General features: G+C 41.8%; 2 protein-coding genes across 8 annotated transcripts in view; one reads left to right on the top strand and one right to left on the bottom strand.

The window, feature by feature from the left end:
• GRAP2 (GRB2 related adaptor protein 2) overlaps nt 1-1,411 on the bottom strand; it is a 63,383-nt gene extending 61,972 nt beyond the window's left edge. Inside the window, exons 1-2 of one of the 3 annotated variants that reach the window (XM_045465904.1) lie at nt 1,394-1,411; nt 398-538 (exon numbers count right to left, since the gene is read on the bottom strand). The gene's annotated coding sequence lies outside the window, so the exon portion shown is untranslated. Of the gene's footprint in view, nt 1-397; nt 732-1,393 lie in introns of those variants that run through there. The other 2 variants (XM_045465907.1, XM_045465906.1) reach the window with 2 other exon arrangements.
• A 5,428-nt stretch (nt 1,412-6,839) lies between these two features.
• ENTHD1 (ENTH domain containing 1) overlaps nt 6,840-20,500 on the top strand; it is a 106,237-nt gene continuing 92,576 nt past the window's right edge. For 2 of the 5 annotated variants that reach the window (XM_045465903.1, XM_045465899.1), the window contains exons 1-2: nt 7,150-7,274; nt 12,029-12,526. In XM_045465903.1, the coding sequence (XP_045321859.1) occupies nt 12,124-12,526 (403 nt within the window). In that variant the 5' untranslated portion in view covers nt 7,150-7,274; nt 12,029-12,123. Of the gene's footprint in view, nt 6,942-7,149; nt 7,275-9,018; nt 9,141-12,028; nt 12,527-20,500 lie in introns of those variants that run through there. The other 3 variants (XM_045465900.1, XM_045465901.1, XM_045465902.1) reach the window with 3 other exon arrangements.

Raw genomic sequence — 20,500 nt, 5'->3', positions numbered from 1 at the left:
GGCCCCATCGTGCCAACGTTCACTCATTTCTGCGCAGCCCATCATCCCCACCTTCAACAGGGATTGAATGCTGACTGTGGAAAGGGAGGATTTCACCTCTGTAATGGGTCTCAAGTCTCTCCCTGGGGTGGCTCAGAAGCCAATTAGTGGAGAATTTTGTGTGCTGGGCTAGGTAAGGAACAAGTTCCTTTGCTGGAAATTGAACCCCATCACCACAAGCATTGAGAAGGCCAAAGATTCACAGACCTTTGCTGATGGACCACAATGTGAAAAAGCAATATTTAGACAGCCCATGGGATTCATTTTAATTCAACTTGACTCACAGAGAATATGCTGCAAATTGTAAAACTGTTCAAGATCTCTAGAGTATATGGTCCGGTGTTGTATAATGACATACCTTTTTGAAGAGAAGAGGTTGAGTCTATGTCTTGGCTTTGACACCAAGTTAATAGAATCCTCTCTTGCAAGAAGGAAGGTGAAGTCTCACGTCAAAATTACTGCATGTCAGAGTACAGGTCCACCTTGTGTCTTCCAAGGACTGCATTAAAACAGGGTACAAGCTCACAGATCCATTAATAGTGCTTCCTTCTCTGCCTTATTTCTTACTCCCTCCTCCAAACTACCCCCCGTTAGCCCTGTAGTCTGTAGGCAAACCACACAGGAACTAGCAGATACAAGGGCTACAGAGAGTTGGGCGTGAGCCTTAGATTATGCGGTTTTGTTTTCTTGCTGCCAGAGTTGAACTAAAATGCAGGAGGTTCTCTGAAACACTTTTGCTTCTTTTTGCTTGGTTTCAATTTTAACAATTTCCCCCCCTGAACAATTATGTTCACATAAGAAAATCTCTAATCCTAGAGATGATCCATCAACAAAGCTGCTGCCGCTCTGAAGGAAAGCTCCCATTTTCTCTTAGTACATTGAAGAATCCAGAGAAAAATTAGGACTTCTTTGGGGAACTTATTTAATATCACCCTGGGATCACTCACAAAGTTAAAATCCCAGCGAAAAATGCTTTCTTAGTACACTCAGCCCATAATATTATTCTTAGTCCGTAACATTACCCTTAATGGGGGGAAAAAAGAAAGAAAGAAAGAAAGAAAGAAAGAAAGAAAGAAAGAAAGAAAGAAAGAAAGAAAGAAAGAGAAGCAGCAGTTTTGAGCCAGGATTAGTTCTAACCCCAGTTTTGCCAGTCAGGCACGAGCTGGGACTGGTTACTTAGATTTTTGAGATTTCCCTTTCTCCTGAGTTGGTTGGGCTAAAGGACTTCTAGGATTTAAAGATTTTTCACTGACCTAAGGTTGCTGTCACCTTTAGCTTCCTTTGTTCTAACCTTAAAATTTGTAAAAAAAAAACAACAACAAAAACAACGCCCCCCCCCAGTAGGTTCCCATACCAAATGCAGCTTGTGAAGGCCTCTTCCTCTCTTTGCTCTTGCTAGAAAATGGATTGCCAACGCTGCATCTTTGCACAAAATAAGAGACGTTGCTACTTGCTACATGACACCAGTCAGAGTTTAGGGACTAGGCCCAAGAGAAAGAGGGAAATGTTGGCTCACAGGCTCTTCCTAGCATTAATTCCTTGAAGGCTAAGAAGGAGGGAATCATATAAGACTCAGTTTGGGGGCACCTGGGTGGCTCAGTTGGTTGAGCATCCGACTTTGGCTCAGGTCATGATCTCAAGCCCCACGTTCTTTGAGTTTGTCAAGCCCCATGTCAGGCTCTGCGCTGACAGCTCAGAGCCTGGAGCCTGCTTCAGACGCTGTCTCCCTCTCTCTCTGCCCCTCTCTGCTCATACTCTGTCTCTCTCCCCAAAATAAAAATAAGTATAAAAAAATAATAAGAAAAATAAGACTCAGTTTGGAGTTCTAAAATTTAGACTCACGCTACATTATGAGATGATATCCTTTTTTAACTTTTTGCCCCCTTGTACCTAAATCTTGTTTGAAATTTCCTTTTTTTGGGAGGGGGAGTTCTCCTTGGTTATAATTGCTCAGCAATTTTATTGAAATAGAAAAGAAGAATCTGGTTTGGAATCATCAGCATATTTTGGTCACAGTAGGTGCTCAATAAATATTTATTGAATGAGTTAAAGGAGGTCATTTGCTATTCCCAACTCCTTAATCCAGGATTTTCTTTTTGTTAATGCAAGCTTGTTAAATAATGCAAGTTGTGTCTGATCCGAGTTCCCACTATTTCCACAGGTTATTAAGATAGAATTTTAAAGGTAACAGCAGGTCATGGACTTCAGAACAATAAACATCTCAACGTTGGCCTTAGTGTTCTTCAGTCTTCAGGGTCTAAGGACCTTTTTGGATTCCGTCATTATACCCAGTAGCTTCATAGCCAGTTTTCAGACACTGAAATCCTCTGGTCACAGTCCTATCCCAAGTCAGTGGTTTCGAAGTTGTTGAACAGTGAGAGTGGAAAGGAAGGAGAAAAGACAAGTGGATAGACAAGTGGATACTGTAGGAAGTATCAGGGTGTTTTCAGCTTGCACTGTAATGAGGAAGCTGCTTTTCCACAGGGTACTGCCCCTCGGGGAGCAGAATAGAACCCTTTCCCTTACAAGTGTGGGACGGAATGCAGAACAGGAAAATCTCAAAAAAAGAGAAGTTTGGGGCGCCTGGGTGGCGCAGTCGGTTAAGCGTCCGACTTCAGCCAGGTCACGATCTCGCGGTCCGTGAGTTCGAGCCCCGCGTCAGGCTCTGGGCTGATGGCTCAGAGCCTGGAGCCTGTTTCCGATTCTGTGTCTCCCTCTCTCTCTGTCCCTCCCCCGTTCATGCTCTGTCTCTCTCTGTCCCAAAAATGAATAAACGTTGAAAAAAAAAATTAAAAAAAAAAAAAAAAAGAGAAGTTATTTCAATAGTAAGTAATGATCAACAGACATGTTATAGAGCATATTGACAGGAGAGTGAGGCCACTCTACTGATCTATTTCATGGATGCTCTGTAATCGAGCAAGTGCAAAGGCAGAAGCTAAGAATAAAGACTCTAATGCGAGAATGCTGGCACAATCCTGGGACACTCCGAAAATATCAGCAAAATTGGGAGGATTCAAGAATATGTGAAATCTGGACTTCTCCATAATAGAGAAATTTTCTTTTAAAACCATACTCATTTAAAAATTTTCAGCAGTTCCTTTTGAGGGGTCATTGTTAACATCAGAATTTCTTGTACATAATTATGTTTAACTTACCTTTTTTTTTTTTTTTTCTACGTTTACTTATTTTTGGGACAGAGAGAGACAGAGCATGAACGGGGGAGGGGCAGAGAGAGAGGGAGACACAGAATCGGAAACAGGCTCCAGGCTCTGAGCCATCAGCCCAGAGCCCGACGCGGGGCTCGAACTCACGGACGGCGAGATCGTGACCTTGCTGAAGTCGGACGCTTAACCGACTGCGCCACCCAGGCGCCCCTAACTTACCTTTATGGTAAAGGGTGTACTTCTCATTCAGTAGTACAGATTCAGACATTCTCTTTCCATTCATTCAGTAAATAAAGTTTGAATACCCACTCTGCATTAGGCCTGTTCTAAGTGCTGGGAATATAGCAGGGAACCAAACATAGTCCTTGCCCTCCTGGATCTTACCTTCTGGCCGACAGAGAAATAATTACATATATCAGATGGTTGTACTACTATAGAGAATCATAAAATGAGGCAAGGGTTGGAGAGAGTGTAGCTGACGTTGGGGGGGGGGGGCGGGGGTTGCAATTTTATTGGGAGATCAAAGGACGTTTGAGCTAAGTCCAGAACAAAGTGAGGGAGCCAGGCTGATGGCTCTCTGGGGAAATAGCTTTTGCAGGTATAGGGACCGGCAAATCCAACACCTTATGGTGGGAGTGAGCTTGATACAATGAGTGAGGAGGAGAGGAGTCAGGATGGAGGTGAGAGAGAGAGCAGGGGCCCGAACACATGGGACCTTGCTGGTCATGGTTTTATTCTGAGTCAAACAGGAGCCGATGGAAGATTTTGAACTGGGGAGTTACATGATCTCGCTTGGGTTTTAGGCTTTAGAAGCATCACTCTGATTGTTGTGTTGAGATTAAATCATAAGGGAGCAAGAGGAGAAGCAGGGAGACCAGTTAGGAAGCTACTGCAAAAGTCCTGGCAAGAGAAGTCAGCAACTTAGGACAGGTGGTAGAGAGTGGAGGTGGTGGGAAATGTGTGAATTCTGAATATACAGGGGGACCACAAAGTCTGGAAACATCAATATTATTACTTTACTGTGAATTACACTGTGGCATTGATGAACCATTTATCACCTACCAACCTCATATTACCCAGACTTGGTGGCCACCCTGCATTTAACGGTGAGCTGATGATAAGATGTGAAGTCTGGGCGACAAAGAGGGGTGTCAGTGGTGACTCCAAGGTTCATGGCCTGAGAAGTGAGAAGCAAGGATGTGTCATCACTGAGATGGGGGAACAAGCTTGGAAGATCCAAAGTTTGGTTTTGGACATATTAAGTTTGAGATGTCTATGAGAAAGACCAGTGGGGATGTCAAGATAGATATGAGTCTGGAGGTCAGGAGAGGTTAGTGCTGGAGATAAAAACTTGAGAGTTGTTGAGAGAGATGGAATGTATTTAAATTTATGAAACTGGATAAAGCCACCCAGGGAATGAATATTGATAGAGAACAGACCCCTTCAAAGTTGAGAGGTCAGAGAAATGAGAAGGAACCAGCCAAGGAGATGACAAGCAACGAGATCCTAGAAACCAAGCGAAGAAAACTGTTCACTTTTACAAAACGCCAAGTTCAGGGGGGAAAAAAAAACCACACCAAGTCATAATTGTAAAACCGTGTATTTGGTGAGCTACAGTACTGCACCTAAATTATGGTGCCCCCAAATGGAAGAAAGCAGAGAAGGGCCTCTCACATTATGTCACTTTAATGAAGTTAATTCCACTAGGTAGAGAACACTTTACAGTTTTGCTGAGCCTAATCAACTCCCTTTCAAACACATCCGAAGACCCATTCCAAAAGGAGGAAATGAATGGGTTTGAAAAGGAAAAACTGGGATCCAACCTTTTCAAACTGCAACAGGTAGACTTGTGACTGAGAATGTCAATGGAGGGACGCCTGGCTGGCTCAGTCGGTGGAGCATGTGGCTCTTGATCTCAGGATTGTGAGTTCGAGCCCCACATTGGGTGTAGAGATTACTTGAAAATAATATTAAAAAAAAAAAAAGAGGGGCGCCTGGGTGGCTAGGTCAGTAGCCGTCCGACTTCAGCCCTGGTCATGATCTCGCGGCTCGTGAGTTCGAGCCCCACATCGGGCTCTGTGCTGACAGCTCAGAGCCTGGATGGAGACTGCTTCGGATTCTGTGTCTCCCTCTCTCTGCTCCTCCCTCACTCATACTGTCTCTCTCTCTCAAAAATAAATAAACATTAAAAAAAAAAAAAAAGAATGTCAATAGAGCTCAACATCAAAGACCAAAAATTGGTCCTTGGGGTAGAGGAAAGGGCATAGATTGGACACTGAAAATTTGGGTCAAGTTCCAGCCAAACAGCTTGCTAGTTGAATATCTCTGGGCAATTTGTGTCACCTATTTGTTCCTTCAAACTCAGCTCAAGTTCACCTCTTCCAGGAAGACTTCTCTAATTATGTAGATTTAGACAAATCCTCTTTTTACTCCCCAAACATTTTTATCACAGCAACTTATTATAATTGCTAATTTATTTTTGTCTTTTTAATTAGACTATTACTTCTTTGTATTCCCGTAGCTCAACATCGTGCCTGGCCCTTAGCAGGTGCTCAGTAATGTAGAATGAATGCATGTTCCCCAAACTCAACTTCCTCATTTGTAAAATGGAATAATTATACCTACTTTTCAGAGTTCCTTTGAAGTTTACATAAGATATGCCTAGAAAAAAATCTTCATAAACTATCACTCACTACATAAAATACTTGCTGTTTGTCCCCCACTGTTTTATAGAATAACAGCTTAGCATGGCATTCAAGGCCCTGAACAATCTGTTTCTAGGCTACCTTTTTAATTTCCCCCTGGCTACTATCCTCACTCCTCTAAATGATAGCCAGCTAAGCAATATTATAAACACACCAGCTTCTTTCATATCTCCTGCCATTTTATATTATAATTACCTACCTACGTGTCAGTACTGATCGTGAGATCTGTTAAAATAATAATTATGATTGAAGTCGTAGGAGCTAAAAACAAAGTTACTTCCATCTGTGAAGAATTCTGCTATTGTCTAAGTCTATTCCCTCCATCCTGGTGGAATATTGGCATAGTCTTTGAAAACATGGGCTTGATTATATTTTCAATGCCTACCAGGTAGGATCACCTAGCAGTATGGACAAGGTCTTTCATGACCTGACTTTCCACTGCCATTTCATCTACCTTTGCTGTTCCACAAATAGCCTTTGAGAAGCCACAGGAACTGCAGTACTTGCGGTCTGACCAAGATAATAGGCTCTCTCAGCTTTCAAGTCTTTACACATGATGTGTCCTTTGCCTCTAATGGGCTCCTCCACTTTGTCTATCCAGTGAACTCCCTGTCATCCTTTAAGATTCTGATGTAAAGCTTTCCGTGAAACCTGCCCTTAAATACGCCTTGGCAGAATTAGATGCTCTCTCCTCTCTTATTACCAGATACATACCTTGTCACAATCCTCTGTGACGGTGCCTGTCACCTCCACTAGTCTGTAAACTCAGGCAGCATTGGACTCATTCTTTCTCTCTGGGTCCTTACGTCCTTACAGCTTAGCGGGATCCCTGGCACGCAGTGGGCGCTCCGTGAAGATCGGGTGAATATTTCAACGACTGCGCGTCAGCGGTACCCGAAGGCCTCACTGGAGGCACTCTGTCACTGCCCATCACACACACTGCTCTTTTCATCCCTGGAAAACTACCATTATTACACTCCTTTGAGGTGGAGATCAGCTGCGGGTGCCGGATCCAGTCAGTTAAAATACATCGGTAACACAAATTGTAAAAACTTCTCTTTGGAAGGAGGAATAGGGCAGCATCATAGCCCCGTGGGTTGTTAAATGAAGACATTTGCCTTCATCCCACTTGACAGCCCCAAGTTGGATCATTTTAACCCCTCCCGTCCCTTTTGCTGGACGCCCTGGGAGCAGCCGGCACCAGACCTCCCCCAAGCCGGAAGTGAGGGGCCGGAAGTGAGGAAGCGGAAGTGGGGAAAGGCATGGGCGCTGGCGCCCGGCCGCAGGAGGCGATCAGCCTGGGAACGAGGGGCTTGAATTTGAGCAGAAAAAGGCCCCAACGCTGGTGGCTGGATCTTCCCCTCAGGTAGTAGATTGTTGTTTGTGGGTGCTGGCGGGCATGGAGGGGCTGCTCCCTGCCTCCTGTCCCAGGCCGGTGCCGTCGCTGTGCGGGTGTGGGCGCGGGCGCTAGGGGGCCGAGGCCACCATGCTTTGCGTGAGGGAAGGCCCCCCGCTGTGTGACGCCATCATGTCACGCCCTCCTTCTAGAAGCTTCTGTGTGGCCCAACCTTCCCCTCCAAGTAAACCGCGTGCTCTCCGACGCCAGTCAGTGGGCTGGTTCAGCCGTGTGACTCCATGTGACTTAGGGCCTGCGTTGCACGCAGTGGTCGTTCTGAAGTGGTTGTTGAATGAATGAAGAAATGGATGCCAAGGAAAGACCCCGTCTACAGGGAGTTGATTCTCTCTCAGCCTTCACCCTTCATGTTCAGAATTCTTTCTGGAGCATCTCATTTCTTCTTCTCGACAGTTCTTTCTGTGTGGTGATTATTCTTTATGCTGCAGATGAGGGAACAGGGGCTCAGAGAAGTTGTTGAGCCTTAATTAGGGAATGGCAGAGCAGGACCGCAAATCCAGGCCTTTGGGACCCTAATTAATGAGATGAGGTCTGTGAGGTGTGAGTACATTGTGAGCATTCGAAAAGGAGTAGCCCTTTATTCCAGGAGGGGTCTGTGTCTGGTGCATCTTCCCCCCGTTTCTTAGAATGGAGTCTGCTACATGGTAAACTAGAAAGCTAACAGTTGATTGAATTAATGAACATACAGGAGGGCTCCTAAAAGTTGGTTTCTCTGCCTCTTGCCGTATTCTTCCCATCGAAACGGTAACACCTCCTAATGCCATCTTGGTATTCTCTGTAGTCACTCACCCATGACAGTCTTGTCCAGAACTTTTTTTTTTTTCTCCTGGGTAAACTTAAGTCTATAGGCAGAACCTATAGCACTCTCTTCGTAGCACTACCCTAAATGCATCTTTCCAGATGCCGCTTGCGCTCAGCCTCTTCGATGCTGCCCTTGTTATTGTCCTAGGTCGTCGGGTATAGTCCTTTTCGGCTTCTCAATCCCTTGTTCTTGATTCTGACATCCAAAGAGTTTTGAAGACCAGTTTTTCCCTCAATTCATTTGGCCGCAAGACCTGAATTGAAGCGAGCCATTTGTCTTTATTTATTCCAAATATGAACAAGTTTTTGCAGTCATGTTAATGTTTGTTTGTTCCGAGCGCCCCCCCCCCCCGCCCCCCACCTTACTGTGGTTATCATGTGACTTATGGTAGAGGCACCGCATTACCCTTCAAAAGTCTGAGAAAAAACCTTGGGTTTGAATTCCATAATGTCCCTTGATAGCTTACATGATTTCCTGTTGTGATTAAGGTAAAGTTGCGGGAGGAAACAGCGTTTGCCAAAGCATTGTGGAAGTGGGTAACTCTAAAAAGAGAACCAAGAGACTTTTTCTACCTCATCCTGTTGTTTCTTTTGGAATTATTTAAGGAAAAAAGCCCCTTAACCAGACACTGGTTTTTGCATGTTGGGATCATGTTTTAGATTTCTTAGGTCATCCACAAATGGTAGATACTCAAGAAATACTGATTAATTTGAAAAGATTTGCTCCACACTCTAGGATTTTACTCGACAATTACAGGACTTTAATATATTTTTCTAAATATCATGTTTATAATCCAAAACTGTGGAACCAATGCAGGTTTATCCCAAAGCAGAGTCACTCAGTCATTTGGGCATTCACTCAACACCCGTTTCTCGAGTATCTACTATGTTCTAGGTACCTGTTGGGCAATAGGATTATACTACCTTGTAAGTAAGATGGTCATGGTCCCTGCCGTCACGGAGCTTCTAGTCTGGTGGTGAAGAAAGCAAATGACAAGTGCACAAGTACAGATCGTGGTAAGTGCCATGAAGGAAATAAACCTGGTGCAGAAAGAGTGTCTGGGAAGATCTAAGTAGTTAGTGTGCTTGCTGAAGGCCTCCCGGAGGAGGTGACCCAGCTTTGTGACATAGAGTATCTTACTTCCCTCCGTTTCTAAGTATTCTAGGGGTTAGGGTAGCCAGACAACCAAAATTCAGGTGTGTAAATTTACCCTCTCAGGCATCACTTCTGTCTCAGATGTCATATCACCATAATTACTATCTCAAGTCTCTGATGGTGTGAGTAAACTGAACATTTGCATGTAGTCCGGTGTCTAAAACACATAAAACCAACATACAATTTACAACTAACACCAACTGAACTCGTTAATCTGAAAAGAAACCAATGGCAGAATGGTGTCTTACATATTCTCTGGTCGTGTCATAAAGTACTAATGCATTAGTAAAATGACAGTAATTCACCTAGCCAGACTTTTTTCTTCGGGGTTTTACTAATGGGTGGGAATGTATTTAATTTCAGTATAATGTCAAGCACATCCATTTTAAACTGCCCTATTGGATTGAAGCCAATTATTTAGATACTTTCCTGGGGCAGAAAATTTATTTAAGAAAGCATTTTTCAAATGCAATTTAAAGAATATAGGAAAACCTAAAAAATTAGGATTTTCTTCCTCCAAAATATAGATAGGTAGCTAGCCAAAAAAAAGGAAAAACGAGCGTGTTTGATGACTGTTGTTCATCAGCAGGTTATGATTCTAACAGGTTTGTTTTTTTTTAATAGACTTGTGAGGAAACAGATCAATATTTGTTGCTCTAAGCCACTGTCACAGTGCATCTCTGCATTGACTGAGCTTTGGTAGAAGGGAAAAAAGGACAATAGAAAAAGAAAGCCCTCATGGTTGAAAATTTTAATAGCTTATTGAAACACATTATAAATCTGGTTTTCGCTGCAGGAATGAGTCAGATAAAAATGCCTGTGTTTGAAGTGCAAACAAGAGAGAAAATCAGAAAATTGTAAAATCACACAACTTACTGTTTTCTTCCTAGGGTTGATGATGGTCAATTAAATGTTAATATAAGAGAAATGTTAATTAAACTGATACATTTTCTATCTCGCTTATTTGAGGATGTGTTGTACTTTTACCAAAAAAAAAAAAAAAAAAGTTGATTATCCCCTTCTCTTATTTTTTGAAAAAGAAGGGATAACTCATTTAGTTTGCTTCTGAAAATTTATGCCTTCCTTAAATACACACACAGAAATTGATCAAACCTGAGCTGGGAGTTGTGAAGGTCCAGGAAGAAAAACAACACTGAAAACAAGACAAATTTGTTATGGATTTTAATGTTTTTCTTTTGTGTGTGTGCCGTTTCTCTAGTAAAATCTGATTATAGATCGTTGAGGCTTCGCTGGCTCTGGATGCTTGTCAGGGCTCGAAATCAATTTAGTACATGATCTCGGTGGCCATCGGTGGTGAATCACCAGGGAAAATGCAAACCAACTGACCCACCTTAATGCAAAGCAATGACAAAGGAGGAAGGGAATGGTTTCATGTGAGCTGTGAATTGATCAGAAGCATCATTTAAGGTTTGGGGCTGCAGATCTCAAAACCTTAAAACCATTTAAGGTTTTAGCATATTTTGTGTCAACCTCAGTGGGCACGCTTTGTGCGCCCTTGTTCTGGGATCTGACAGATCCCACTGATAATCACTCCAGGTTTTAGGGAAGTTGTTAGCCCCATTTGAATTACACTACTGACATTGTTTAGTCCTAAACACATACTTCCTTTACTGAAGCCCAGTAAAGAAAGTAATTTAACCTTTTCCTTGACCTTATTAACCTTACACATTGGTTGAGGGTACCCTGAGTTAGATGTGGAGTCTGCTGAGGTGCAACTCCTTGCGTTAATAGTCCACAACCCTCCCTACTTTCAGATTAACAAGAAAGCAGAACATATTTAGATCTGATTCTAGTGACTTGTAGTTCTTTTTTTTTTTTTTTTTTTTCAACGTTTATTTATTTTTTTGGGGACAGAGAGAGACAGAGCATGAACGGGGGGGAGGGGCAGAGAGAGGGAGACACAGAATCAGAAACAGGCTCCAGGCTCTGAGCCATCAGCCCAGAGCCCGACGCGGGGCTCGAACTCACGGACCGCGAGATCGTGACCTGGCTGAAGTCGGACGCTTAACCGACTGCGCCACCCAGGCGCCCCATAACTTGTAGTTCTAAGAAGAATACAACCACGGGGTCACTTGATGACGCTAAGACTCAGTCGTTAACCGTCTTAATTACCTTCGGGACACACTATTTTACACAAGACAAGTCTTAAGCATGAGATGTCAGAGCACAAGTTCCATTTTCTTTGTTTTTAATGTTTATTTATTTTTGAGAGAGAGAGCGAGCGAGCAGGGAACAGGCAGAGAGAGAGGGAGACACAGAATCCCAAGCAGGCTCCAGGCTCTGAGCTGTCAGCACAGAGCCCCACGCGGGGCTCGAACCCGCGAACCGTGAGATCACAACCTGAGCCGAAGCCAGATGCTTCACCGACTGAGCCACCCAGGTGCCCCCCAAGTTCCATTTTCTTAAACTGACTTGCCCACTGTCCATGTAATGCTTTAAGATAGTTTTATTTCTGGCCAAAGAGGTTGAGTGATTGAGTGAAAATTTTCTGCAGAAACGTTTAGGACTAAAAACACCACCTATATTTCTTCACATAATATGGGCCAATCCCTCATGAGAGATTTTCCCATACAGTTCCTAGGAGAATTTTATATAGTGCCCTCAATTCTGGCTCCTGTAAGTGAGGGGCTGATTTCTAAGTAAAACTAGATTTCTCACACTGACTTGGTCTTCTGTAGACGTCTCAGAAAAGCTTTCACTTACCTATTTTTTGTGCTTTGCTTTGCAGGAAATTGATGCCTCGTCAAAATGGAGATTAATCATTTGTGTTTGGGAGCAACAGAACTGGGGGCCAGTTACCTCTCAATTTTATAAACCAATTATATGAACTCCTTTTCCGTTGCTCACACCCCCATCCCACCTTCAAACTTCTTACCGATGGCATTCAGGAGGCAAGTGAAAAACTTCATGAAGAATTACTCAGATGCCGAAATAAAAGTCAGGGAAGCAACTTCCAATGACCCTTGGGGTCCTTCGAGTTCTCTCATGTTAGATATCAGTGACCTGACTTTCAACACAATTTCTCTGTCAGAGATTATGAATATGCTATGGCAGAGACTCGGTGACCATGGGAAGAGCTGGCGTCATGTGTATAAATCCCTTACGCTCATGGATTATCTCATCAAGAATGGATCAAAGAAAGTTATCCAGCATTGCAGAGAGGGGTTCTGTAAACTTCAGACACTAAAAGATTTTCAACACGTAGATGAAGCTGGAAAAGACCAAGGTAAAAGAAATGTATATGGTGTGCCACTAAAGATTAGACGTTTGGGAAGGGATCGTTTTGAACCAGGAGCTGGGGGAAAGTTATTCTCAAATGTATTAGCTCCCTTTCTCTGGGACAGTTACAGTTTCCAGAAGACTTTGTGTTGACTCTTCAGTGCCTGAGAGAGCAATTTTCTTTCAAAGGACTGTGTAAAACTAACACACGTAAGGTTCCCGATAAAACGATAGCTCGTAGAAGATGAACAAAGTGAATAAAACAGGAAGCATGGCAGCTTGGTGTAATAAGGTCACTGTAATTCACAATTATAATTGGACTGGAATTTAGTCATAAATGTAAGGAAGCGTTTCCACAGACTCCAGAATCCTCAAAGACTATCTAGATGGAAGTATAGGAACACAAAAATTTAGGTCATAAAATAATTTTGTCGGGGGTGGAGGAGGAGGTGAAGTAGGGAACAGTTATGGGGAATACCAAACTGAGATGACTTGGAAACGTCTGGTATTCTGTAATGCTAAAAAAACCAAGCATTTCCTCCCCATCTAATGTAAAATTATAATTAGCATTTAAAGTGAATAGTCTTATGAATCATAAGAAAAGGATACAATTCAGTGCAGTCTTTGTGCGAAGCATACATTTTTAGAATAGACCTTTTTTAAGAGCAGCTTGAGATTTAGAGAAAAGATTTACAGATTTACACACAAAGTACAGAGTTCCCACATACCCTTCGCCATCCACACACTGCCTCTCCAGTTAACATCTCGCGTTAGTGTGGTACATTTGTAACAGTTGACTAATAACCAGTATTAACACGCTCGCTAAAGTCCTTTGTTGACCTTAGGGTTCACTCTTGGTGTTCTGTTCTGTGGGTTTTGAAAAACGCACGTCGTGTATCTACCACTCCAGTATCATAATAGTTTCACTGTCTTGAAAATGTCCTGTGTTCTACCCGTTCCTCCTTTCTCCCCTGCCTGGAACCCTTGGTAGCCACTGATCTTTTTATTGTCTTTATAGTTTTGCCTTTTCCAGAATATTATGTAATTGGAATCATATACGATGTAGCTTTTTCAGACTCCTTTCTCTACTTGACAGACTGCATTTAAGATTCTCCCATGTCCTTTTTATAGCCTGAGAGCTCGTTTCTTTTTTTTTTTTCTTCACATTTTAAAAATCAGCTTTATTGCAATATAATTCACATGTCAGACAATTCACCCATCTAAAGTATACAATCCTATGGTTTTAGGTATATTGTTAACTTTTAAAAATTGGGATAAAATGTAAATAACCAAATTTGTCATTTTAAGCATGCAATTCCGTGACATTAATTACATTCACAGTGTGGCACAACCATTGCCACTGTCTACTTCCAAAACTTTCATCACCCCAGGCAGAAACTCCATTAACTGTGGGGCACTTGAGTGGCTCAGTTGGTTGAGCGTCTGACTCTTGGTTTTGGCTCAGGTCGTGATCTCAGTTTGTGAATTCAAGCCCTGTGCTGGGCTCCATGCTGACAGTGTGGAACCTGCTTGGAAGTCTCTCTCTCTCTCTCTCTCTCTCTCTCTCTCTCTCAATTTCTCTCTCTCTCTGTCCCTCCCGTGCTCACTTTCTCTTTCAACATAAATAAGTAAACTTAAAAAAAAAAAAAAAAAAGCACCTCCATAATCATTGGGCAATAAAGCTCTCCTGCTAATCTCTATAAATTCACCTCTTCGGGGTACCTCATGGAAGTGAATCATATAGTATTTGCCTTTTGTTTTTGGCTTATTTCACATACTTGATGTGAACTTCATTCTTTTTGTAGCTGAATAACATTCCATTGTATAAACATACCACATTTTGTTTATTCATCTGATGGTGGATTCTTGGGTTGTTTTCACATTTTGGCTCTTGTGAACTGGGCTGCAATGAACAAAAGCCTGCAAGTGTCAGTTTGAGCCTCTGCTTTCAGTTCCGTTGGGTGTATACTTAGGAGTGGAGTTGCTGGGTCGTATGGCAATTCAATGTTCAGCTTTTTGAGGAACCAGTAACTGCTTTTCCTTAGCAGCCGCGCCATTTTACATTCTTACCAGCAATGTAAGAGGGTTCCTGTTTTTCCGTATCCTTGACAACACTTGTTCTTGTCCATCTTTTTGATTAGAGCCATCCTACCGGAGGTGAAAAGTAGTATCTCGCTGCGGTTTCAATTTACGTCTCCCTAAAGACTAATGATGTTGAGCATCTTTCTATGCCCTTTTGGCCATTTATATATCTTCTTCGAAGAAATGGCTGTACAAATCCTTTGTCCATTTTTAATTGTTGGGTTTTTTTTTTTTTTCTTTTTATGTGTTGAGTTTTTTATATTCTGGATACAAGACCTCTATCTTGTGACTTGCAAATATCTTCTCCCATTCTTAGGCTGTCTTTTTTACTTGCTCGATTAAATTTTGATGAAGTCCAGTTTGTCTGTTTTCCTTTGGTGCTTGTGCTTTAAGTGTCATATGTAAGAAGTCATTGCTTAATCTAAGGTCACGAAGATTCACACCTGTGTTTTTTTCTAAGAGTTTCAGTGTTTTAGCTCTTCCATTTAGATCTTGGATCTAAATTTTTGCGTATGGCGTGAAGTAGAGTTCCAGTCTCATTCTTTTGCGTATAGATATCCAGTTGTCCCACTGCTACCTGCTGAAAAGACTATTCCTTCCCCCATTGAATTATACTGGCACCCTTATAAAAATCAGTTGACCATAGATGTAAGGTTTTATTTCTGTACCCTCAATTAAAAAAAAAAAGTTTATTTATTTATTTTGAGAAAGCGCATGAGCGGGAGAGAGGCAGAGAGAGAGAGAGGGAGAGAGAATCCCAAGCAGGCTCTGTGCTGTCAGTGTGGAACCCGATGTGGGGCTTGATCTCATGAACCATGAGATCATGACCTGAGCCAAAACCAAGAGGCAGATGCTTAACTGAGTAAGCCACCCAGGCACCTCCTGTTCTCTCAATTCTGTTCTACTGATCTATATGTCTATATGCCAGTGCCACACTATTTTGATTACTGTAGCTATGTAGTAAATTTTGAAATAAAGGTGAGTCCTCCAGCTTTGTTCTTTTGCAATAATTGTTGTGGCCTTTCTGGGTCCTTTGCATTTCCCTATCAAGTTTAGCATTAGCTTGTTAATTTCTGTAAAAAAAAAAAAAAAGCAGCTAGAATTTTTATCAAGATTGCACTGAACCTGTAGATCAATTTTGAGAATATTGCCATCTTAACAAACATCAGTTCCTCTAATCCACAAACACCAGATATCTTCCCTTTAATTTAAGGTCTTCTTTCTTTTAAAGAAAACTTTTTAACGTGTATTCATTTTTGAGAGACAGAGAGAGAGTGCAAGCGGGGGAAGGGCAGAGAGAGAGAGGGAGACGCAGAATTGGAAGCAGGCTCCAGGCTCTGAACTCTCAGCACAGAGCCCCCCGATGCGGGGCTTGAACTCACTGCGAGATCATGATCTGAGCTGAAGTCAGTTGCCCAACCGACTGAGCCACCAGGCGCCCCACGCCTTCTTTCATAAATCTTTTGTAGTTTTCAGTGCACAAGTCTTACATTTCTTTCGGTAAATATAGTCATAAGTATTTTATTCTCTTTGGTGCTATTGTAAATGGAATTATTTTCTTCATTCCATTTTTAAGATTACTCGTTGCTAATGTATAGAAATACAACCGTTCGAGTTATTTTTGTATATTGCTCTTGTATCCTGCTACTTTGCTGAACTTGTTTATTAGCTGTAATAGTTTTTGGGTTTTTTTTTAAAGATTCCTAAGGATTTCCTACACACAATATCATGTCATCTGCACATAGAGGTAGTTTTACTTTTCCTTTCTGATGCGGATGCATCTTAATTCTTTTTCTTGCTTAATTGCCCTGGCTAAAACCTCCTGTACAACATTGAATAGAAATGGTGAGAATCAGTTTCATTCCTGATCTTGAGAGGAAAGCTTTCAGTCTTTCACCATTAAGTATGATGTTAGGTGTGGGTTTTCATAGATGCTTTTTATCAGAAGGTTGATGGAGTTGTTTTGTTTTGTTTTTTAATGTTTAGTTTGAGAGGGAGAGAGAGGAGGGAAGATGGCGGCGTAGGAGGACGCTGGGCTCACCGCGCGTCCTGCTGATCACTTAGATTCCACTTACACCTGCCTGAGAGGGAGCACATGCGTGCAGGCAGGGGAGAGCCCAGAGAGAGGGGGATAGAAGCTCTGGGCTGACAGCAGAGAGCCCGAGGCTGAGGCCAAGGCAGGGCTCGAACTCACAAACCGAACCAGTGAGGTCATGATCTGAGCCAAGGCTTAACTGAGCCACCCACGTGCCCTGCTGGAGTTCTATTGTTAGTTTATTGAATGTTTTTATAAGGAAAGGCTGTTGACTTTTGTCAAATGCTTTTTCTGCAGCTACTGAGATGATTATGTGTTTTTTCTCCTTTATTCTGTTGATACGGTGTATTGCATCGATTGATTTCCATATGGGCACCAACCTTGCATTCCTAGTATAAATCCCGCTCGGTCATGGTGTGTATCCTCTTTATTTTTTAAGTGTTTACTTAAGGTCCGGTGTGACGTTTAATGATGATATTGGAGAACATCTTCTTGGTTTTTGATCATGCTAGGCTTCTTAATTTCAAAACTGTGAAGGCATCAACTTCTATGAGCATTAAATTAATCATTAAAAATTAAAATAAAATACTGATTAAAGGTTTGCATCCCCAAGAATTAAGTTTTAAAAAGGCCTAATATTTTGGATAACAGTGAATGGAATGTAATCATTTTTGTACTTTACAGAGCAGCTATTTTATCACTGTGCTGAGCACTATGATGATTTTTTTTTTTAAGTGGAAAGAGAGAGGATCAGCCCCTACTCTGAAGAGTTTGTGAGCTGTTTTGAGAGATAAAGTAGATAAGCATGAAATTGTAAGCAAGCTTGTTTATGCATTTATACCTTTTATAAGGTATGGTATATTTGGATATGTTCAAATTCACTATCATAAAGGTTTTTCAGATTTCTTAACAGCTGAGCTTAAGATCAAAGAAGTAAGCACATGTATACTATTTTGGGCTTTGAAAATATTCTTGATGACTTGGTAGCATGAAGAGAGCAAGAAAAGTGCAAGTGAGAACTGAACTGTCAACAGAAGCATCGTATATTCATTTGTTGGTTATGGAAGTGACAGTGGTTATTGATTGGTAACATTGGCACACAGTATTCTTTAAGTTAATAGATATTAATTAGTGAAAAATAATTCTGTTGGGGGAAAATATTAGCTATTTCATCTTTATATTTTACACATTTCTCTTTTTGTATTTGTTTCCTAATGAGTGTAATATATTAGAATAGTAGTTCTTGGGGCTCCTGGGTGGCTCAGTCAGTTAAGCGTCCGACTTCAGCTCAGGTCATGATCTCACAGTCTGTGAGTTCGAGCCCCGCGTCGGGCTCTGGGCTGATGTCTCAGAGCCTGGAGCCTGCTTCCGATTCTGTGTCTCCCTCTCTCTCTCTGCCCCTCCCCCGTTCATGCTCTGTCTCTCTCTGTCTCAAAAATAAATAAACGTTTAAAAAAAAATTAAAAAAAAAAGAATAGTAGTTCTTGGCATAATTTATACATAAGCAAACAAGCATATATATATATATATATATATATATATATATACACATAGATAGGTATAGATATAGATACAGATATAGATATAGATATATGCATAAAATTTTGTGACTGATAGGGTGTGTGGTCAAAATAATTTGGGAGCCACTGGCTCTTGGGATAAAGTCAGGCCTCTTAGCATGTTCCCAATCGACATTTCTACTCTTATTTCCTTAGTCTTCTAAGCTAACACATTGCATCCAAGCATTCCTAATGTATTATTTGCTTTCACATCTCTGTGCTGATACTTAAGATGTTTCTTCTTCCCTGTACTAGTTGTTTCCTGCTGTCTGTTTGTTGAGTTCCTACTTAGTCATCAGATCCTAGCTCAGGAGGCTTTTCCTCTATATCTCCGACTAGGTCTTCTTTTCCTTACTGGGAAGAATTAATTGCTGTGGCGTTTTATTCATAATATCAGTGAGGTGTTTTTTACAGTATATTTTATCCACTTTATATATGTGCGTGTGTGTGTATACTTATCCTTAACTAGATTCTGAAGGTACATGTCATGTGATAATCATCTTTTTACCAGCAGGCCTTGGCACGTACTAGACCTCAGTAAATTTTTATTGAATGGAAGTCATAAAAAAAGCAAAAGACTTGAGATAGGAAATATGATCCCTGAAAAACTACTGAATAAGAATGATTTTATTGTATCAGAAAAGAAAAGCAGAGAGTGAAGTTTGTATTGAGAAATTAACGGAAGAGAAATTGTAGTGATCCAAGTGATCTGTAGCTGGATCCTACCTGAGATACAGGCTGTCAAGAAGAGGCAAAGAAAAAAAGATAAAAATAGGAGAAATTATAGAAAAAGACTTTTGGGGGGGTTTCCATGATTGGCTTTTACACTTGCCGTTCCCTTTGCCTGAGTGTTCATCCCCAGATACCTGCATTGTTTTCTCACATACTTCAGATCTCCGCTGAGAAAGTCATCTTTTTTTTTTTTTAATTTTTTTTTTTTCAACGTTTATTTATTTTTGGGACAGAGAGAGACAGAGCATGAACGGGGGAGGGACAGAGAGAGAGGGAGACACAGAATCGGAAACAGGCTCCAGGCTCTGAGCCATCAGCCCAGAGCCCGACGCGGGGCTCGAATTCACGGACCGCGAGATCGTGACCTGGCTGAAGTCGGACGCTTAACCGACTGCGCCACCCAGGCGCCCCGAGAAAGTCATCTTTTTAGTGAGGCCTCTTATCTACCCTATTTATGAAAAATCAGCCCCATCCCACAATTGCACTGATAGGCCCTAGCTACCTTCTGTTTTAGTTTTCTTCATAGCTTTTCTTATCTGACATAGGGCATGTTTTATTTTATTATTTATTGTCTATTTCTTCCTACTAAAACATACGTTTTATGAGGGCAGGAATTTTTTTTTTTAATTTTTTAAAATTTATTTTATTTTTGAGAGAGAGAGAGATAGCAAGGGGAGGAGAGGCAGAGAGAGGGAGAGGGAGACAGAATCCTAAGCAGGCTCCATGCTGTCAGCACAGAGCCCAGTGTGGGGCTCGAACTCACTAACTGTGAGATCATGACCTGAGCTGAAATCAAGAGTCAGATGCTTAACCAAACGGAGCCCCCCAGGTGCCCTGAGAGCAGGAATGTTTTATGTCTGCTTTGCCCATGCTCTATTTCCAACATTACAACAGCAGCTATCACACAGCTCATGCTCAGTACTTCATAATAGTGTTACAGTAGTCCCCCCCCCATTTCTTAATGTTTATTTATTTTTGAGAGAGGGGCAGCACACATGGGAGGGGCAGAGAGAGGGGGGCAGAGCATCTGAAGCAGGCTCTGCGCCGACAGCAGAGAGAGCCCGATGCGGGGCTCGAGCTCACGAACTGCGAGATCGTGACCTGAGCTGAAATCAAGAGTTGGGTGCTTAACCAACTGAGCCACCCAGGCGTCCCTACAGTAGTCCCCGCTTTATCTGTGGTTTCAGTTTTCACAGTTTCAGTTACCCGTAGTCAACTATCGTCCGGAAGCAGATGAGCCTCCTTCTGATACGTGGTTCAGAAGGCAGGTAGTAGCCTAGTGCTATGACACAGTGTCTCCATCATTCGCTTCACTTCATCTCATCACGTAGGTGTTTTATCTCACATCATCACATGGAGAAAAGTGAGTGGAGTACAATAAGATAGTTTGAGAGAGAGAGACCACATTCATGTAATAACTTCCGTTATGGTATAAGAATATGGTATATTCTTATAATTGGTCTATTTTATTATTAGTTATTGTTGTTACTCTCTTACTGTGTCTAATTTATAAATTAAGCTTCACCATAGGTATGTGTGTGTAGAAGAAAACACAGGTAGGGTTTGATAGTAT

This window comes from Leopardus geoffroyi, chromosome B4, assembly GCF_018350155.1.
Source record: "Leopardus geoffroyi isolate Oge1 chromosome B4, O.geoffroyi_Oge1_pat1.0, whole genome shotgun sequence".
Classification (NCBI taxonomy): domain Eukaryota; kingdom Metazoa; phylum Chordata; class Mammalia; order Carnivora; family Felidae; genus Leopardus; species Leopardus geoffroyi.
This window is presented reverse-complemented; position numbering and strand designations above follow the sequence as displayed.